This window comes from Scomber japonicus, chromosome 4, assembly GCF_027409825.1.
Source record: "Scomber japonicus isolate fScoJap1 chromosome 4, fScoJap1.pri, whole genome shotgun sequence".
In the NCBI taxonomy this organism is placed as follows: domain Eukaryota; kingdom Metazoa; phylum Chordata; class Actinopteri; order Scombriformes; family Scombridae; genus Scomber; species Scomber japonicus.
The window spans coordinates 25271830-25291267 of NC_070581.1; the positions used below are offsets into that span (position 1 = coordinate 25271830).

The window sequence follows — 19438 nt, forward strand, 5'->3', positions numbered from 1 at the left end:
CTCACACTCGTGTCTTTCTACACAAAGTCCCCGCCTCCATCCTATTCACAAGAAACGCTCAGAAGTGAAATTGTACTTGTGCTCCACGTTGAAGCTCACAACCTCAGTCAGCATCTTCCTAGGCGGGAGGAGAAACAACAATAACAACAATAACTTTAAAGTGAAATATAATTTTAAACAAGTAAAAGCCAACATGACATTCAGGAGGCTGAAGAAGGTGAACTCTAGCGCACCAGACTGTGGAGCAACATCTCAAGACAACGACATTTATTTCCCTTCGTCAAAGTCAGACAGCTGCAGGACTGTGGACCCGTCGAGAAACTCCTCGGAGGTTTACAACTACAAGACTCTGGCTTACTCTGGAGGGACTCTCCCCAGAAACTTCAAAAGGGTAAGAAGGAATTATTTTAACTTTTTTTTTTTTTTTTTTTAAGACTTGAATGTACCTGCAGCAGTGCTTGTTTTTAATATCTACCTCATTCATTATTTAAAGGCTATCAATGGTTTTTTTGTGTGTGTGTGTAAAGTCCTAAAAACAAGAGAGAATAAGTTATAATCTTTTTTATGTGATGTTTAATTGAATTTTAAAGTTATAAATGTTCATACTGGACACTTCTGCTTAAATACTATAAAGGATGTCCAGTATTAGAGGAAGCAGAATAATTTAATATATTTGTTTTTATCAGCCTTCAAATTATGTTCAATCATGTCAGTTTATTGCTCAGTATAGTTGCCACTTTTATAGTTAAATTTTATCATTATAGTTAAAGAAGAAAGAGATTTACAGATTACTCAAACTGTTTATCAATTCATGTCAAGCAACAATAGTCTGCCCAGTTGAGTTTCTTTGCTCTTTTGTTGTTGTTTTCCTGGGTTGTGTGTGTAATACAATGAGGAGTTTTATCATCTGAAGTTGTTTTGGGGAGTAGTTTTAAAGTGTATCTAAAGAGGACATCTCACTGACGGCTGACTGAGAAAGGACCACCCAAACACTGAATCTGATTTATGCTGTGTCAGATACACCTGGGCCACCCCTGCCCTGCTCCTCTTCATACATGGAGATACACAGATTGAAGTGTTATTTGACTTGAATACAAACCTGCAAGAAGGCACGTTTATTCACAGTAGGAGTAACCCATAAACATAAACTCATTTTCAGATGCAAATGACTCATTTCCTCAGGTCTGTGATGAAAAAAATGTTTGCTGAGGAGAACGTTCATTTGTTCACAGTATCACAGTACAGGCAGCTAATTGTGATATTATACACAACAAAATAATAAGTAATAAGGAAACACAGTTCTGATCAACCTGAAAACGAAAGCGTTTCTGTTCGAAATGTGTGATTTAACCTTAAAATGAACTCCCAATTGTTTACAGTTGAGCATAAACAGCCAATTAAATACACATTGGACTATATTTATCAATCAGATTTTAACTACTGGGCTCACTTTGCTGAAAAGTGGTCACACAGTACAAATTCCTGCCTGTCACGTTCTTATTCAATCTGCCATCTTGTACTGCAATAGAGGACCGCAATGGAAATAAGCCTTAGGCATTTTTAATCCTCAACAATTTAAAACATCTCACATGGAGTCAGTCTTTGTGCTCAGCCTGTCATGTATGTTTTAAATCTTGTCAAATAAATATATCTATTTAAGTCTAAGAAATCAGACTGATCAGGATTATTGTAGCCTGACATCCTGGATCAGTTAAACCACATATGAAGACCAGGAGTCCAGGGTTGAGAGCTCCTGATGTTCCTGATGGACAGAATGACTCCAGCTTTAGCTCCAGATGTTGCGTAACACTGGCTCAAGGGTCAGTAGACAACTTTCCTGGCTATTGTGTCTGTCCTGGAGCTCCTTTTTGATTTAAACAAATGCACTTTTTCCTCTGGTGTCTGGCACTGGTCGACACCTGAGTTGGAAAACCAGTACAGAGCAGACATGTGTAACACTGTACTGGCACAGTTATCCACAAACCTAAACAGTGGTTTGCAGTAGCTGGACTGAGGGGCTACAACAGCGCATTGTGTACACACAGGGACGTAGATCCTGCTTGGAGCCACCCCCGTCAGTCTCTGTGGGAAGTTGAGAATAAATGCACTCATTGAGAAAGAGGCGCGGGACAATTCTGTAAGTGTTGGGACATAAAGAAAGCAACATTTTACTACGCTGGGAGACTGCGGCACAAAGCGGCCTTTCATAGGAGCAGCATTTGAAAATGATTGAGTTGGAACAGAGGAGGATTTATTGTAAGTGATTAAGTGTAGCCTTCTGGACAGATACCTTCCTTATTTACACAGTCAGGTAGGGCAGGGTCCTGACCTGCTGTTGACTTGGACTTTCCCTCAATGTCGTTATTGTGGCAGAAGGCTCAGTGTTCATGTCTTATTTGCTTCTTTAATAGGTTGGAATTTGCACAAACTGCCTTCAATGATCTTTCATTCCAGATAGGCCAACAGTTTGAGTGCCTGGAGGCAGCTCATTTAGTGTGAAATTACAGCTAAAATTAGTCTCTTTTCTGACGTTGTAATTGCTCAAAGTAAACAAAGAGCAGCAAGACACGCATTTCTGGTTTCAGTGCCAGTGTTTCCATACCGGCGTGAATGGCCCGGTGGCTTAAAAACACAAACACACCGCACGCCACACACGTGTGTGCGGCTTCAAGACTTGATGGACCAGTCGATGCACTCGTGTGTACAGTGGGTGTGTCCGGGAAACGTTGCGGGGGAACCCCTGGTGTTTGATCTTACGTAGACCTCACGCAGGTGTCTAACAACCTCCCTGTCTTCTTTCATTTTCTTCTTGCAGGGTGGTGGCGGGTCGCAGAAGTGGAAACCCCAAACACAGTCACCAGAACCACAAAGGTACAATCGCCCTCATCATTCATCAGCATGGATTCTCCCTTTTTACAGTAACCTTTTCATGGCGGCATCTTCCTCCTTCCTCTGAAAGTCGATTACAAGCCAGCAGCCTCATCTCAGAATGAAAGGCTCTCATTCATGCTGTGAGCTCTTAGGATGGCAGCTATTGTTATGCATGACAGTCTTCAAGCTTTTTCATGAATTTTCATGTATTTAACCGACCCTGCATGAGAGAGTTTGTGGTGCTGTCCCTCCGTCTAACAGACCGTTGTACTGTATGTCAGACTGTGACGTCCAGATGCTGCTGGACACAGAAGAAGTCCTGTGTAGCCAGCAGAGATATCTTGTTATGCCAATTTAGATAAGGACCCACATGAAAGAGCGAATTCCTGCGTTTAACATCTTGTTTACCTCCTCCTGTCCTCATCTTGTATTTTGAATTTGAATCTGAGAGTCTTTTCAAGATGTCATCATTTATCAGTTTAAATGCTGATGGATGAGCCAATTCAAAAGTTACTTACTTTAATTCTGTTATGATACTGTGAGGATTTTAGGTTTTCCTTTCAAGGTGATTTAATACATAAAAACATCCCATATTAACCCTAACCCTAACCCATATTACATATATGCAACTAATGTTTACTTTCATAAACAGTTCATTTTTCTCAGTTAATCATTTGATCTGTAAAACATCAGAAAACAGTGAAAAATGCCAAAGTCAAGATATAAAATCTCTTCTTTTGTCCAACCAACAATAAAACCCCCCCAAATATTCATTTTTCTATAAAGAAAGACCAAGAAAAGCATTTTAGAGCCGAAAACCATCAAATATTTTGGCCTCTTCGCTTGAGAAAACAACCTCTCGTCAAAATCGTTGCCAATTAACTATCAATCAATCGACTGCTCCGCTTGAAAGGTTGGGACCACTTTAATCACATTGCTCACATTACTTTTAGTGGAAAATTCAATTGCTACGAGGAAATCTGAGGATGTTGCAACAATGAATCGATCAGTTGATGAACTAGTTCAACAAGCGTTAATCGTTCAGTCGTTTTTAAAGAAACAATGTCCAATTTTCTGGTTCCATCTTCTCAAATGTGAATATTTTCTAGTTTCTTTAGTCATTTTTAGTTAAGGACTGTTGGTCGGCACAAAAGGAGACATTTGCCGATGTCATCTCGGCCTGTGGAGAACATTTTTCTTAATTTCAGACATTTTATAGACCAAATTTCTAACTGATTAATTGAGAAAATATGATCTATTGTGAAGTTGTACTAGCTGCATAAAAGAGTTCAATTAAAAATGTCTTCTTCTCTTATTTCCAGAAAGGTGGTGGTCCTCGAGAAGAAAGATGAGGAAACGTTTGGTTTTGAGATCCAGGTAAGGGGATTATCAGATTATCAGGGATATATGGGGTATGTGTGTATGTGTGTGTATGTGGTGGGGAGGGGGGGGGCTCTGAGCCTCTCGAGTGCCATTTAACAGGATTCCCCCGATCGGCCGCATCTCTGTCGACAGATGACGATACTTGAAGCATGTTCATCTTATCCCGTTAATCTCTTAATGTAAGCATTTGCCTTTGCCAGCGGGGGTGAAAGGTCACACATCAGTCAAATAGCTGGTTGATGTTAGTCCCATGACTGGCGAGAAGAGGAGATGGTTTTTCTCCCAGCGTCTGTATTTTAAGCCGTGTGGTTTACTCACACGCTCTCCATGTAATACCTGCTTCACTCTCACCCCGCTCAGCAGGCAGACGCTTCGCACATTTAACCTCAATATCTCTCTGATCTCTCTCGCCCGGCTCATGTCTCCCTGAAGCGCTGCCTCACAATGTCGGCTCTGTTTTCCGCAGGCCTCGGGTCGATGCCATTCTTTAAATAGTTTTCTGAAATGGTTAAATGTTTATTCGGCTTGTTTGAATCTCTCTGTGTGCCTACAATAACGCGGCTGTGACAAATTTTTAAGATTTTAAGGTCATCTGAAGTCTCTGGAAGTGGAGCGTTGCATCAAGGATAGGATATGTTTGTTCTATTTACAGTTTTGATGGAGGCTCCCACCCTTCCTGTCTGCCTGTGGCCAGAAGGAAGTGAGATCATGAGGGCAAGTCATGACGGTCAGCACAGAGAGAGGGACTGACGAGTTTGTAGTCTTGGGTTTCCTGTTGGTTTTCCTCTCCTCAGCGCCTGTAATTTTAATACTGATGTTGAGCTGAGCATCCAGCATGTAAATGTAATATTTGCATTTTGACAATATTTGCATGGTTATATGTTTATCTATCAGTCGGCTGAGGAGGAAGCTCACAGCGTGCCGGCAGCAAACGCACGGGCAGGTAGATTTTAATCACCAAATTTCCATAGGAGAGACTCGTCCAAGTTGGATTCGTGTTTTAATCGGAACGCTCGCATGTAACCATCGGGAATCTTGATAGCTTGAGAGTTACTTCACGAGACGCTCTCCTGGAGGTTTTAGTCGGTCTCTCAACTGTTTGTCGAGGGGGGCGGGGGGTTCTGAGTTTCAAACTGTAACAGGGGAAGTCTGTCTGTGTCCCGAAACGTTCTAACCTTCTGCAGTGCTGCTTTGGTGACTGAAACAAGGAAGAGTATGCAAATACATGTGGAAGTAACAAATGCTGTTTCCAAGACAACAAAATATTAGGGCTGTCAAAGGCACACACGCGCATAATGAGATGCGTCAAATACTGTGATAGCCAAATATCCAAGTCATTTCTGGATTTAGTAAGGGGAGCTGCTGTTTTTTTTATGAGAGCAGAAGGTTCAATAAATGTCTGACTTCATTGTCAGTTTCATGCTTGGATGTTAGGAAAGTCCACCCATAGTTTGAGTTTAATCAGACAAGAGCAAACAAACCTCTGACTTTGCATGTTTGCGCCACTTCTCTGCATGTCCAGCGATACGATCAGCTCTCCCTGCGTGCACCCTGCATTGTCTGTCATGGCTTCCTCAGCTTGTCATTCAACGGTTTTTATCAGTGTGTGGCACTGTATGGTGGTTGCATTATCTCAAAACTGCTGACATCAATCATATTGTGTAAGATCATTCCTATGCATCAAGAAAAAGGAAGCATTTCTGAGCCTTTTTACATTTTTTTCTGGGTATTTTTGTGCAGTGTGATGAATTGTGTTCTGCTTCTTTCTCAGACTTACGGCCTGCACCATCAGGACCAAAACTCAGTGGAGATGTGTACGTTTGTGTGTAAAGTGCACGATGAAAGTCCAGCCCAGCAAGCAGGCCTTAAAGTCGGTGAGTCACAAAACCCTTTTTTTTTTTTTTTTTTTTTTCTTTCCATTTCTATATATAAATAAACTAGTGTCTCATCTACCTTCTGTTTTTATTTCTCATTTTTTGTGGCCCATCGAAGCTTGAAATAATCTGGAAAACATTCAAAATAGACATAAGGGGAAGTGAGCGTGACAGGAGGTTTTGCTTCAGCTTTCGTCCTCTTTTGTGTTTGCCAGATGACATTCGAGCACCGTGCGTCAACAAAAGCACTCATGAGTATCAGCCGGTCGTTCAGGGAAGTACAAATATGAGTGTCATTAACCAGTCAACAAACATTAATGAGCAGCTGCTTCAGCCAAACACACATTTGCCAGCTCCTCTCACCGAGGTGCCAGATAGAGCCGAGCAAAGACAGCCACTCAAATGCCAGTTTTAAAAGCTTTATTTTTATTTGGCAAACACGTCTTGTTTCATTGTTGGCGCTTCTAAAAAAAAAAAATCAAAAATAGAAGTAGATCTGCAAGTAATTATTGTTGTCATTATCAATTAATCAACCTAATAGTGGTTGACCAACAGTCCAAAACCCAGAAAGAAGAAATTCAATTCACTGATACTACAACAAGAAGAAAAGTAACAAATCCTCAATCGTTGAAGCTCTAGATAGAAGCAGCCAATGTTGATAAACCAGCATGTACACTTCACATTTTGGCCCCACAGACATTCAGCGAAAGTTATTTTTGAATCAGGAAAATATCTTTTTAAAGTTAGACGAGAAGAAGCAGCTCTGTGCTCGATGTCATGCTAAAGAGCACTGAAGCGCTTGTTCATTTTGCTTTTTATAAAATGTCTCTGGTTTTCTAACTCGTGACCGCTCAGTCACAAGCTGGCTGCTCTCAGCGTCACATTCATGTGTCAACAAAAAAAAAAAAAGAGAGAGGAAAGACGATTCTCTGCTGCCTCCTCCTTCCTTCATCCACCCTGCATATGTCACTTCAGTTTCGCTTCCTACATTCTTGTCATGCCCGGCCTATTGTTCCCTCTGTCTTGCTTTGTACACAATGACTTCATAGCATGAAGCAGGTCAGGCAGTGGTTTTTGAAAAGGGAAAATAGGCTTTGTTTGTGAAGCCTCACAAAGGTCGCTGTCACGCATGAGAGTTCACACTACATCTAATAAGAAATGGACTGGTGTGACTTTCGTAAATAAATAAACATTTATGGCTTTGACACGTTGAAATAAAGCACTTTCTTCTCACGTGCAGGTCAGCGATGAGCCATATGCCACGACTGCACATACATGGCTCTCCACATTTGTGTCGCACATGTGTTTCAATTTTGGAATCAAACAAGCTTCAGTTAATTGAAGCCATAGCGGACTGAAGTGCATCCTGATGGCTCCTGGTTAACATACATGTATTGTTTTTGTATGTGTGTGTGTGTGCAGGAGACACCATCGCAAGTGTGAACGAGGCCACCGTGGAGGGATTTCGGCACAAGGAGATAGTTCAGCTCATCAGGGCCTGCGGCAACTCACTCAGGTACACAAATTTACAGGAAACGACATCAGCAGCCGTATTATTACAACCAAAACACTGTTAGAAGTCTTTCTCGGGTCTTAAATTCATTAGTTAATATATTCAGTTTATTCTAGCACTGAAGCAATTTGTGGGTTTGACAGGAAATTTGCAATTTTTATAATCAATTAGTCTTTAAAGCCAATGAAAGTTACAAGGTTTGGATTCATGTGGGTTCAATAAGCAAATAAGTGCTCTCAGCTTGCTAACAAGAATATCAGGACTCAGGCAACATGACATCAATTACAAGAGGGGCGAGTCTGAATAAAGAAAAAGAAGTGATAATCACCGAGCAAATGCATCAGTCAGATTCAATATGTGAAGTCTCTATTTCTCTCTCTGCTGTCTGAAATCTCCAAATTGGGCAATTTTGTAGTTTTAAAGCCTTTCATTTGAGTCATGTTCTGGATACTGTTTTGGCAGTGCAAATAAAGTTCATATTACAAGTTTGCTCAATAATGCTGATGCTCAATGAATGAAAATGAACTGGGAGGATTTATTTTCACTTTCAACATCATGGAAAAAGTTGTGTGCTTGATTTGATTGTTCAACAAAAAAAAAGTTGACATCTACAAAAATGACTTCTACTTCTTCTCTCTCATCAAATGAGAGTCATGTCCAGAATCTGCAAACATACATATTTTTCATTTCAAAGTCCATTTTCGGTCAATTCAACTAGTTGTGATGTCACAAAATCATGCTTGGCCCTCCCCTTAAAATTCTATATTTAAAGAGCACAGAGAAACTTCCACTTTTAGTAGATAAGCATGAAAACAGCCTTTAAATGTCAAACTCTGCACATACATGAGTCTGCACAATAATAAGAGGAAACAAAGTGGAGGGACTTTAACTAACTGAAAATAATAAAAAAATACTGATTCTAGCTTTTCAAATTTGAAGATCTGCTGGTTTTTTAATTTTATATCATTATCAGTTGCATATATTTTGGTTTTTGTCTGTTTTTTGGAGGATTTTTAGGCCTCAAGCAGCATGATATGGATTTTTCACCATTTTTATAACATTTCATAGATTTAAACATGAAAAATAATCAAAGGATTTAAAAAGCTCTATTTTACTCACAGCTGGAGTACGTTTCACATCTCTATCAGGATTTGATATCAGGCATTTTGCTGAGTGGGTGTTTTAATTCGAACCACACTCTCTTCCTCACCCTCCTTCTCTGCTTGTAAAAGATTAAAAGGACAATTAGCGAGGCCCCGTCTGTCAGCCCGAGAGCTGCTGCAAAAGAAGTGAGGTGAACCGCATCACAGTGCCAGATTTTATTGACTTGACATCATCAAATTATGCTTACAACTCAAGTCCTTATAAACTGTAAGCGTCACCTCCCCCCTACTCATGTGATTTTAAAGGATTTGCAACATTTAAATGTCTTGAGTGGAAACTGTATTTATTCCTGACAACCCCCCCCCCCCCCTCCACCACCACTACCCTCACCCTCACTTGTAAACTGTTGACACCAGACTTGTTCCCGCCACCCTCTTATGAAAAGAGTCTTTCATACGGTCAAGATTTTTTTTAAACCGCTGTTTTCTAGCCTTGTAGTTTTTATAAGTACTTCCTGTTACGCCTGTTAATTTGGATGCCATCTGGTTTTTCACTTAAAGGCTGGAGACGATTTACAGTGACTCGATCCGAAAAGCGGAGCTGGAAGCCCGGCTGCAGTATCTGAAGGTGAGTTTTTTGGCCTTCTTTTAGTCTTTTTTCCATAGTGACTGTTTGTGTGTGTCCAGCAGCTTCTCTCCCTCCCAAACACACACACACACACACACACACATACACATACATTATGTTACATGCTAGATATAGACACCACCACCCGCTCCCTCCACACCTGTCTCCCCAAGCAGCACCACCTGTTGCATCAGCATGCTGGCTGATGGCTGCAGACATTCTCCACCAGTGGCTGTTTTAAAACTTTGCCTGTGAAGTGGCTCAAGAGAGCGAGCTTTCCCCAAGATTACAGCAGCTGTCCGGCTCTAATCCACGAGTGAGCTGCCTGCAGCACAGCCGTTTTTCTGAGATACTAATCCAACGTTTAAAGATTAAGAGCACAGATAACCTGCACTCTGCTTTTAATGTACTTTAGAGGAAAACATTTATAGATCTTTCTATAATTACAACATACAAGCAAACTCATTCGTGTTAGAGTGTTGAAAAAGCACCTAAACCTCCATGACAAACACTGATTCAGTCATATTTACGATACTCTTATTTCAGTCAGGGATGTCTGGGAAAATCCTTCTTCCTGTTTCTGTTTTAGCTTGAGACTCCTGATGTTTGTTGATGAAGGCTTTCCATGCCACACCTACAGGGATTTTTTTTAAAGAATATTCCCCTTGATTCCCATTGAAGTTATTTAGTTGATCGAAGAGCTAAAGTCCCTTTCTGTTTGAGTTGTTTCACAGCATGCACGTCTTGGTTATCCTGTCACAAGAATTTAAAATATCTCTGTCTTCTCTTCTAGCAAACTCTTCATGAGAAATGGGATGAATATCGGTCGTTGATGGTGCAGGAGCAGAGGCTTGTTCATGGTAGGTCACCAGTTCCTCTTCTTTTCACATTTTAGGATTTACAGCAGATACAACAAACTTTATAAAAACAAAAATGTGCTCAGGCTCAGTTTCATGCATCATGTGTTTCCAGGAATATGGTTTAGTTAGATTCCCAGTAGTCCACTATCCTCACTGCCTCTCTTTTCTTGTAGGTATAGTAATGAGCGATGCTGCGGTGTACGAGTCCCTGGAGTCAGCAGGCATTTACGGCAGCCTCGGCGTTCCTAGCCCCGCCGTTCAGAGAGCCCTCCGCTGCACCGGCAGCACCAGCAGCAGCGCCAGCATTCTCAGCACGGCTACTGAAGACGACCCTCTCTACCAGACCTGCCTGTACCAGGGGGACGGCAGCGTGGATTCAGACAACACCAGCGTGGACAAACTGAAAGAAAAGCCACCACAGAAGCAGCGTCTCCGACCGGCCAGCGAGCTCTTCACTTCAGCCAAGACGCATCTGACCCGCAGCGCCAGCACACGCAGCTACATGAGGGGGAGTTCATCGTCGTCGTCGACCACCTCGGGGGAGAAGCAGGGAGGGTTCAACTCACTGCAGAGGAAGCCCAAACAGAAGAGCTTCCGCAGGCGCCTTCTCAAATACATCCCAGGTTTAAACCGGCCGCTGGAGGAGGAGGAGAGCAAACTGTGAGCTGTTCATCAGAACCAAAGACTTGAATCTCCAGTGACTGTCAAACTAAACGTCCAAAGATGAAAGTGCAAGCAGCCCCAAAGAGTGAAGAGATCGAGACCAAAGTGTGAAGGCTCTGTAGTTGCACCTCTCCATGTTTAAATGGGTAGACCAGTGAACATTTGGTAGCCTCCAGTGTTTCAAAGCTGTACATAGTTTTTGTTTTCATTTGTTCTGTTCTTTAAGTTATTTATTTATTTTGACATGCCTGCGTTATGTACAGAATGAAGGATTTTTCAGTTTTTACTGCATGCACCGACTTATTTTGACAGCTGAATAAATGACCCGTTATGACTGTGACTGTGCAACGCATCATTTTGTAACAGAAACGTTTGATATCTACTTTAGATGATTCAGATTGATCCTGTTTTTTTTTCTGCTAAAAATCACAATTCCTAAAAATAAAATGTGTGGCATATTTCAGATTATACGCTCGTTATTTTGTGCAGAACTTGCAAGAAAAGCTATTTTGTTCCACAAGCCACAACTGTTTGTGGGAATTGTAGCTGCCAAACTTAAATTAGCGCCCAGACCTCGAGTGTACACACAATCTGTTTGTAATTTCCCCCAGTGGAGATGTGTCTTATTCCATGTGATACTGTTAAATATAGCGAGCCTTTATAGTTCCACAACTCTTCCCTCCTGTTCAGGAATGTTATCACCCGAGTTTTGGAGCTCAGTGTGTGGTTTTTGGATGCTTTAAGGCTTTATTATGGAGCTAGGTGTCCAGAATGGAGGCTGTTGTGTCGGCTCTGACACAGTTTATTGTTGTGAGAATAGTGAGGAATGTGCGGAGAAAGGCATGACCCAAAATTCCAAACACAACCGCTTTCTTTCAGCTCCTGCAGACGAATGCTGATTCCTCCTCTTCCACGCTCCCATATTCCCATGGCGGCTTCAGTTGTCCAAGGGCTTGTTGGGTGTGTGTCTATGTGTGTATGTGTGTGTGTGTGTTGGGCGGGGGTTGCTTGGAGTCTTTTCATTCCTGGCTCCCAGCTGACCCATGAGGTCATGGTGGTCACTCTCTCCGTTCGCTCTGTGCAGTTGATCCCTTTTGTCCTCCGCCGCTCATTCACAGATGCGCCAGGAGTGTTGACGGTGGTGAGCGATGGTATGCGGCCATGTGTTAGAGCCAGCCGCTATTCGTGCCCTCCTCCTGACTGTTGTGAGCACATTAAGAGAGTGAGAGAGACAGAGAAGAAGCTGGAGGTGGAGGGTGGAGGGGACGCTGACATAAGGGATTGTTATGCAAGCTCACTGGTGCTTGAAACATGAGTTTAGAGAGAATGGGCTGAATGCATAACGAGGGGATGATTAGTCAAGATGATGGTACACTAAAAACAATGCGTTAAAGGGCCATTTAACATGGAGCCCAAATAAAGAGCGGGCAGTTGCTCAGCAATTAACACAGTTGGAGTTTAGGATGGGGGTTGGCAGCCGGCTATGAATACAGTTGCATTTGTTTGAATGTCACCATACTGCTAAAAACACAACTGTTGACTCAAGACTAATGAATTTGTTTTGTCTGTGCACCAGTGTTGAACTGGGTTTGAGGAATTGTTCAGTTTCTGCTTCCTCTTGTAAATGTAACCTCTGAAATTTAAATGTTGATACTATGCTGTAAGTTGAGGCTGATTCATAAGTTTTCCTGCGTTGTTTTGATGAAGTTGTTGACAAAACAGGCCCGGTTACTGAATAGATGATACACGCACACATGCCAAAACTGAAAGTGCATGCTCCAATAGTCTCCATCCTGTCATCAACATCACATGCTGGTGGTTAAAAACAGAAGACTTTAACAAAATATTCAAATGTATACTTAGAAGAACTTGAGATTGAAACCACATTTTCATGTTTTTAAGTCCACACCTGCATTTTATTAAATGGAGGTCCAGGCAACAAAATAACCATTTTAATCAAATGTTTTTTAAATTTATTGATTAATGTTTTGGTCGATGAAAATGTCCGTCACAATATCCTAGGGCCTCGAGGTGATGTTAAAAAAACCCCAAATATTAAATTTACTGTATTATAAGACCAAGAAAATCAGCAAGTTCTCAAATTTAAGAACACGCAACCATCAGATGTTGAAAAAAAAATAAGTTTGACAAAGTGACGATTGATTAATTGATTATTAAAATAGTTCCTGGTTAATTTCCTCTCAATCAACCAGTCTTTGCAGTTCTAGTGCAGATAAACTAAAAATAATGGCTCCATATCTCACCTGTTATTTACACCTACTTGAATATTCTCTTAATTTTAAGATAGAAAATGCTTTATGTTGCAAATCCAGTCTTGGGTGACGTGAACATTAGATTCTAGTACATTTTCCAACTTTACACTAGAAATAATCTCACTTTCATCGTGGGGACCGAGACCATTTATAGTCTTAAAAGGTTTGCTTAAGCGCTGTACTGCCGCCTGTCAAAAAGTTGGACAACTCCATATATTTTAGCACTTTACTTTTGTACTTTCTTCCACTTATGGATTTATGATGGATCTCATGGATTATGAGATGATGGGCCTCTGGGCACAGTCAAGTAAAAGCCCCCAACCCACTCAAGGATGCCACAAGCAGCAGCCTGTGGCCTTCAATGTATTTGGTACAGCTGTGTTAAAAGGAGGGAAAAAACAGTAAAACAAGAATATAGAAGGAATAAATATCAGAGAGTTTTATGGACAGATACTTCATATTAAAGGCTCGGGATCAGGAGGAAAAGCTGCAGGACTTTCCAACAAGAAATGTCACTTAATTACGTCAGATTTTCCTTTTTATTCCTCTTTTTCTTTTGCAAACACCAGGTAACCAAACTGGTGTGTCTCTTTAAGTGTGACTTCATAAAAAATGTTCTGCATCAAACGTTTTCAGTGAATGGAGCCAACAGAAACCCCTGAGGGACGAGATTGATACTTCAAAAGGCGAGGACTCTCATGCAGATCTCCACATGTGTTAAAGGGTCTGGAAACCATATTTTTAATCTGATATATGTATGAAAATAGAACAAACAATAACAATATTCAAATAAAACAAACAAAAAGACATGTGCACACTGGTCCAGTCCTGTTGCCGCCTGTCAGTGGTGACAGATGAGATCTTTGAGAAGAGGAAGCAGAAGAGTCTGTAGGACAAAGTTTAGCGACTGTGGTGAAACAGGCCAGACCAAAATGCTGTTTCTCAAGCGTGATATGCGTCACAGCGACTGAAGAACCGTTGGTGTGTCTGGTCAAATATATGGATCTGTGTCGATGTTCCTCTGGTTAAGAATAGAGGAGGTGGTTGAAGCGGTCTGACATTTGTTCTCAGTACTCGAAGCATTTTATGCCATTGCTAACCCTATGTACACAGAAAAGACAAACAGACAAAACCCCACATTTTAATCTCACACAGTAAATGAACCCACTTAGAGCAAATATTAACTAATTTGAAGCAGAAATGAACCCATTTGAAGGAGGGATTTTACTCAGTTGGGAGACTTTTGGTGTCATAAAGCGTGGGTGGCCAGTATGGCTTGTTGGAGTTGTGTCTGATGTAGGGAAAGGAGCTTGTGTGGGCTGTCAAGGCACAGGATGTGGCTGACAAATGTGCCGGAAATCCACCATAAAGATAAGATAATACCAACTGAAAAAAGGCACCATTACACGTATGTGCCTATTTGTGCCATATTTGTCTGTCTGTGTGTGTTTAACAAAGAGAGAGTAAATAGGTTACAAGCTGTAAAATGAGCAAGCACAAACCAAGAAGCGAGGCCTGCCTTTTGAACCTTTTGAAGATGAAAGGTGTGAATTCAATAGTTCAACGTCAGCTTAAACAAAACTGTCTTATATCTAAAATGTCTACAGAGCTTCAACTTTAACACTTGACCAACAGGCGGAACTTGAATGGATGAATCAGCTCAACTGAAGAATTTCACACGTATCTTAACACTTTATAAAAGTAAACTTTCTTCACAATCACTATCTGAGATAAAGACTCTGGTTTCCCAGCAGCAGCAGCAGCAGCAGAGAGCTGGTGCCTCGTAGCACGTATTGTCTCTTGGTGGTTTTAACAGCCTCTTTCCTGAAGCTGCTGCTCATAATTTCCACCTAACAGCTTGTTAATGCACAGCTCAGTTATACAATCAGAAGCTCAGAAGCTCTATTGTAGGAACTGGGCAGCAGATGTGTATTTTATCAACCCCTAGATTCAGTCCAGAGAAAGTTTCTAGTAGCTGCTTTAGTCTACCAGATCCAAGAAACACATTTTAACACATAGTAACTGGCACGTGATAATAAAAAGTTCATTAGGATATAAAAGTAGCAGCTTATGTATTAAAGAACATCTTAAAAGCCAGAAAACCTGTCAACTTTTTATTATGAGCTATGAGGGTTATAGATAAGTGGTGGAATATAACTAAGTACATTTACTCAGGTGCTGTACATAAATACAATTTACAATTTTAAGGTACTTTTACTTAACTTGGGTAAAATATTGTACTTTGGATTCCACTACATTTATTTGACAGTTTTATTTACTTTTCATAGAGACTCTCTTTCATAGAGAGAAGCTTTTAAAATACAACACATTGTTAAAGATGAAACCTTTTTTTATCTTTTGACATCTTACAAAAAAGCAGCGTGTGGTCTGGGTCACATTTCAGATGTCTATGAGTGTTAAGAGCTCCACCAAATACAGTTTTTTCCCCTCTAAACTTCTCACATGGTTTCATTTCAATAAATGTTCAAATGATCCAATATTTCACCAGAAATCAAAGATTAGAGGAAAACTGAAAACACATTTGTGTATCAGAACATTGTTTTTTCTTCTCTCGTCTCTCATTAATGATCTCATGACCCCTCACATGTATCTGCTGACCCTTTGGAGGGGCCCGACCCCTAGGTTGGGAACCACTGGACTAAACTAGCTAACTGTATATAAAGTAGCGTAAACTAGCTGCTCTAACACTGATGCTTCACTATTAATAATCTAATGATGTCATAATAATATATCAGTCAGAGGGACCAAACCACTACTTTTATTATACTTTAACTACTCATTTTAGTCATTTTAGTACACTTTTTCATGCAGGACTATTTTGCAGGAGTATTTTTACTTATTGGTTCCTCCACTGGTGATTTGTGTGAGAGATAAGTCAGCTTATCTTTTTTTGGCTTGTAGAAACAGTTACAGCTCTTTCCTGCTGACAGTTTAGGTCGTTTTGGTCTCAAGAGATCTGTAGCTGTGATATTTGTCACTTTTTGAAAATATTTCTGTGGTTTGATGTAGGCGTACAGTACCTCAGTTGCAAAATGGTGATATCACATATTTTGTGCACAATTCAGCAACATTTGAATCAAAATTTGATGACAGTTGTTATTTTCTTATGTTTCCATCCTCCGCCAACAGCATGGTTCTTTATTTGAGTGACAAATATGGAACTGTGTTATAATAATACCATGACATGTTTTTTCCAAACTTTAACTTGTTGTTTATGTAGTTGTGAGAATTTAATGTTATATAGTAATACTTAAGATTTGAAACCCAGGGCTTTAATATGCACCAGTTTGCTAATGAAAACTAACGTGTTACTGGGATCTTTTGGACTTCATTGCTGGAAAATCCTGATGTTTTTCTGGTCTGCATCTAAAAGCAACGAAGAGATCTGACAAAACTGACAGAGTGATGCATCATAAAACATTTTTGACAGACGCTTACAGAAACAAATATTGGACACGTCTGAACTGAAAGTTGTGATCTGGTGGAGTTTTGTACTGGAAACATAGAAGTGGCTTGGAATTTATTATCTAATATAAATGCTTAATATAAATGATCTTTTGACCGAGTCACTCCGCCAACTTTACTCATGAAAACTTCTCAGCCTTTGAAAACAGTTGTATAACGTCGTCCATGGGTCTGAAGGGACCTTTTTAAAATCTGACTAAATAATCACCCAGATGAAACTTGTGACTTCAAATTTTTAACGGAGGTCAAAACTCCAACAAAACTTGTAGTATAAAGAACAACCTTGTTGTGTTGTATGGTGACTGATGAAGGCCACAAACTGAATAATCACAATAAAGATGTTCTGTATACACACGTAATGAGTTTTGACCTCGTCAGACTTTCTCAAAGCAGTTTGGAAGTTCACATTTCCAAACTCTTCTTCACATTTTTAGCAGGAACTAGCTTGGGGATTGATTTTGATGCTTCAAGGCAGACAGCATTTAATTGGGGGATCCAATGTACTTGGAGATTGAACTATACTACTCAGGATATCTAAATTTTGACCATTGTTTTTCAGTAATCTGCCTCTGTGAGTCCCAAAGCGTAATGAAAGAACTATGCTAAATAGCTGGAGTATCTCTGTAAAGGATGAATACAAAAAGCAATTAAAAATTTGGTTTTACTCATTGACTGTATACAAAGATGGATTGGTTTGGAGCTGGTTTGAAGCCCTGAAGATTGCTCCGTTGGTTGGAGCCATCTTTACTGTGTGGAGTCAGGACCCTCCAGATAAATGTTGCTTTTCACGCTCTGGTAACACGCACCGCTACCTTAAACCAGGCAAACATTAGCTCACTGGAAACGTACTTGGGCTAACGTTAGCTACTTTTGCTAAGTTGTGCTAATGACTTTATTCATCACCCTCTCAACCACTCATATGCGCAAACACACACACAACACACACGCGCACATATATATTTATCGGCCGTTTAAGGGGGTGACAGGTGTGAATGTCTGTGTTTTTATTTCCCTTTGCTGCTCACATGTCAGACAGATCACAACCACTTCTTTAATGCCAACGCAGGAAACACAACAGCTGCAAGGGGATAATCCCACTGTCATTTTAAGGGGTGAATGAATGAATCATTAGTTGTTTGATATTTTCCCCCACATATTATTAGGAAACACGCACTGCTACCTTAAACCAGGCAAACATTAGCTCACTGGAAACATGCTTGGGCTAACGTTAGCTACTTTTGCTAAGTTGTGCTAATAGGACAGGTAATGTGAAATATTATATTGCGATAACAGTCCGACTTACTGCAAGTCTTGGAAAGTTGCTGCTTACAATCGGAGCCATCTTTACCGTTTGGAGCCAGGATTCTCCAGATAAGCACTGTTACCTCGAACCAGGCAAACACTAGCTCACTGGAAACACACTTGGGCTAACATTTTTGCTAATAGGCTAGATATTTTAATAAGGTAACGTTAAACTTGCCAAAATATTGTGACCATAGTCGAACTCAGTGTGACTCCCAGAGCCATACTAGCAACATGGTAGCCAACAAAGCAACTATAAGTCCTCAGATCTTATTAATAGAGCAATAATTTGGGAAATGACCACCAGCACACTTATTAGAGGTTCGAATTTAGCAATTAAGACCATAATACGTTTTGGTTTTTTTTAAAGAGAGATGAATTAGTCTTTCTAGAGAGAAGTGTTTTGAATGTGAATCAATTGGAGCCAGCATCTAGTGACTGCTGGTTGCAGGCCATCACCCCCTGGTATTTACTGGGCAGGGAGTGTCTAACTGAGTGTCATATCAGGAATGCTTGACCCATACATGAGATTTATAAAGCTAATATGAGTTTAATACTAAGTGGCTGACTGGCTAGAGTACCCTTTTAAAGGATAAGCACGAAAAGCTATTAAAATTTGGTTTTACCGTACAGATCTTTCAACACGGTAAAGTAATTGCAGGACCTGATAGATCTTAGATGATCATTGTATGTTTTATTATATAAGTGCCAGTAAATGTTTGCGAAACTAACAGACAGTCCACAGCCATAAAAGAGCCCTGTGTTCGGTTACTGTAGCAACACTTCCTATTCATCATCCTGTGGCCACAAAGTAAGACCTCAAATGACTTCATCCATCACCCTCTCACCCACTCATATGAGCAAACACACACACACACACACACACACACACACACACGCACATATATATTTATCGTCCATTTAAGGGGGTGACAGGTGTGAATGTGCTTTTATTTCCCTTTGCTGCTCACATGTCAGACAGATCACGACCACTTCTTTAATGCCAACGCAGGAAACACAACAGCTGCAAGGGGATAATCCCACTGTCATTTTAAGGGGTGAATGAATGAATCATTAGTTGTTTGATATTTTTTTCCACATATTATTAGGTAGTAACAACATCCTGAAGTGGTGCATCATAGGCTTTAGTTTTAATATATCACACATGTGCATGAGTTTCTCTTTTCTGCCCTGCTTACAACAGCATCAGTAATGCTGCAGATCTGGAATAAATTTGCACATCTGGAAGGATAAATCTGGTTTAAACTTTCTTATTTGTAGGTATTTTTCTCGATTTGGGGCATCTGGGATGCTTTTCCTGAGGATGTGAAACATGTAGTAGTGCTTGGTGTTCGTACATGTGGTGTACAATGGGCCTCAGTTTGAAAGTTCAGTTAATAAACAGGTTCCTCTTTTGAATCGTGGTTTGAAAACACACAGCGTTAGATAAGGAACCACCTACCAGTATCGAATTCAAATTCA

At 40.5% G+C, this 19438-nt stretch overlaps 1 protein-coding gene across 1 annotated transcript; it reads left to right on the top strand.

Annotated features, from left to right (window-relative positions):
• Window positions 1-57: 57 nt before the first annotated feature.
• Window positions 58-11337, top strand: tamalin (trafficking regulator and scaffold protein tamalin). Its single transcript, XM_053317645.1, has 8 exons — window positions 58-391; window positions 2816-2871; window positions 4194-4248; window positions 6026-6128; window positions 7551-7644; window positions 9306-9372; window positions 10166-10232; window positions 10406-11337. The coding sequence occupies exons 1-8, from the start codon at window positions 194-196 to the stop codon at window positions 10894-10896; spliced, it is 1131 nt and encodes a 376-aa protein (XP_053173620.1). The 5' UTR covers window positions 58-193; the 3' UTR covers window positions 10897-11337.
• The last annotated feature ends 8101 nt before the right edge of the window (window positions 11338-19438 follow it).

Bases quoted from the DNA above. Each gene is read 5' to 3' on its own strand.
- tamalin (XM_053317645.1), top strand. From the start codon at position 194: ATGACATTCAGGAGGCTGAAGAAGGTGAACTCTAGCGCACCAGACTGT. The intron at 7,645-9,305 runs GTACACAAATTT...TTTCACTTAAAG, and splicing joins GCCTGCGGCAACTCACTCAG to GCTGGAGACGATTTACAGTG. The intron at 10,233-10,405 runs GTAGGTCACCAG...CTTTTCTTGTAG, and splicing joins GGAGCAGAGGCTTGTTCATG to GTATAGTAATGAGCGATGCT.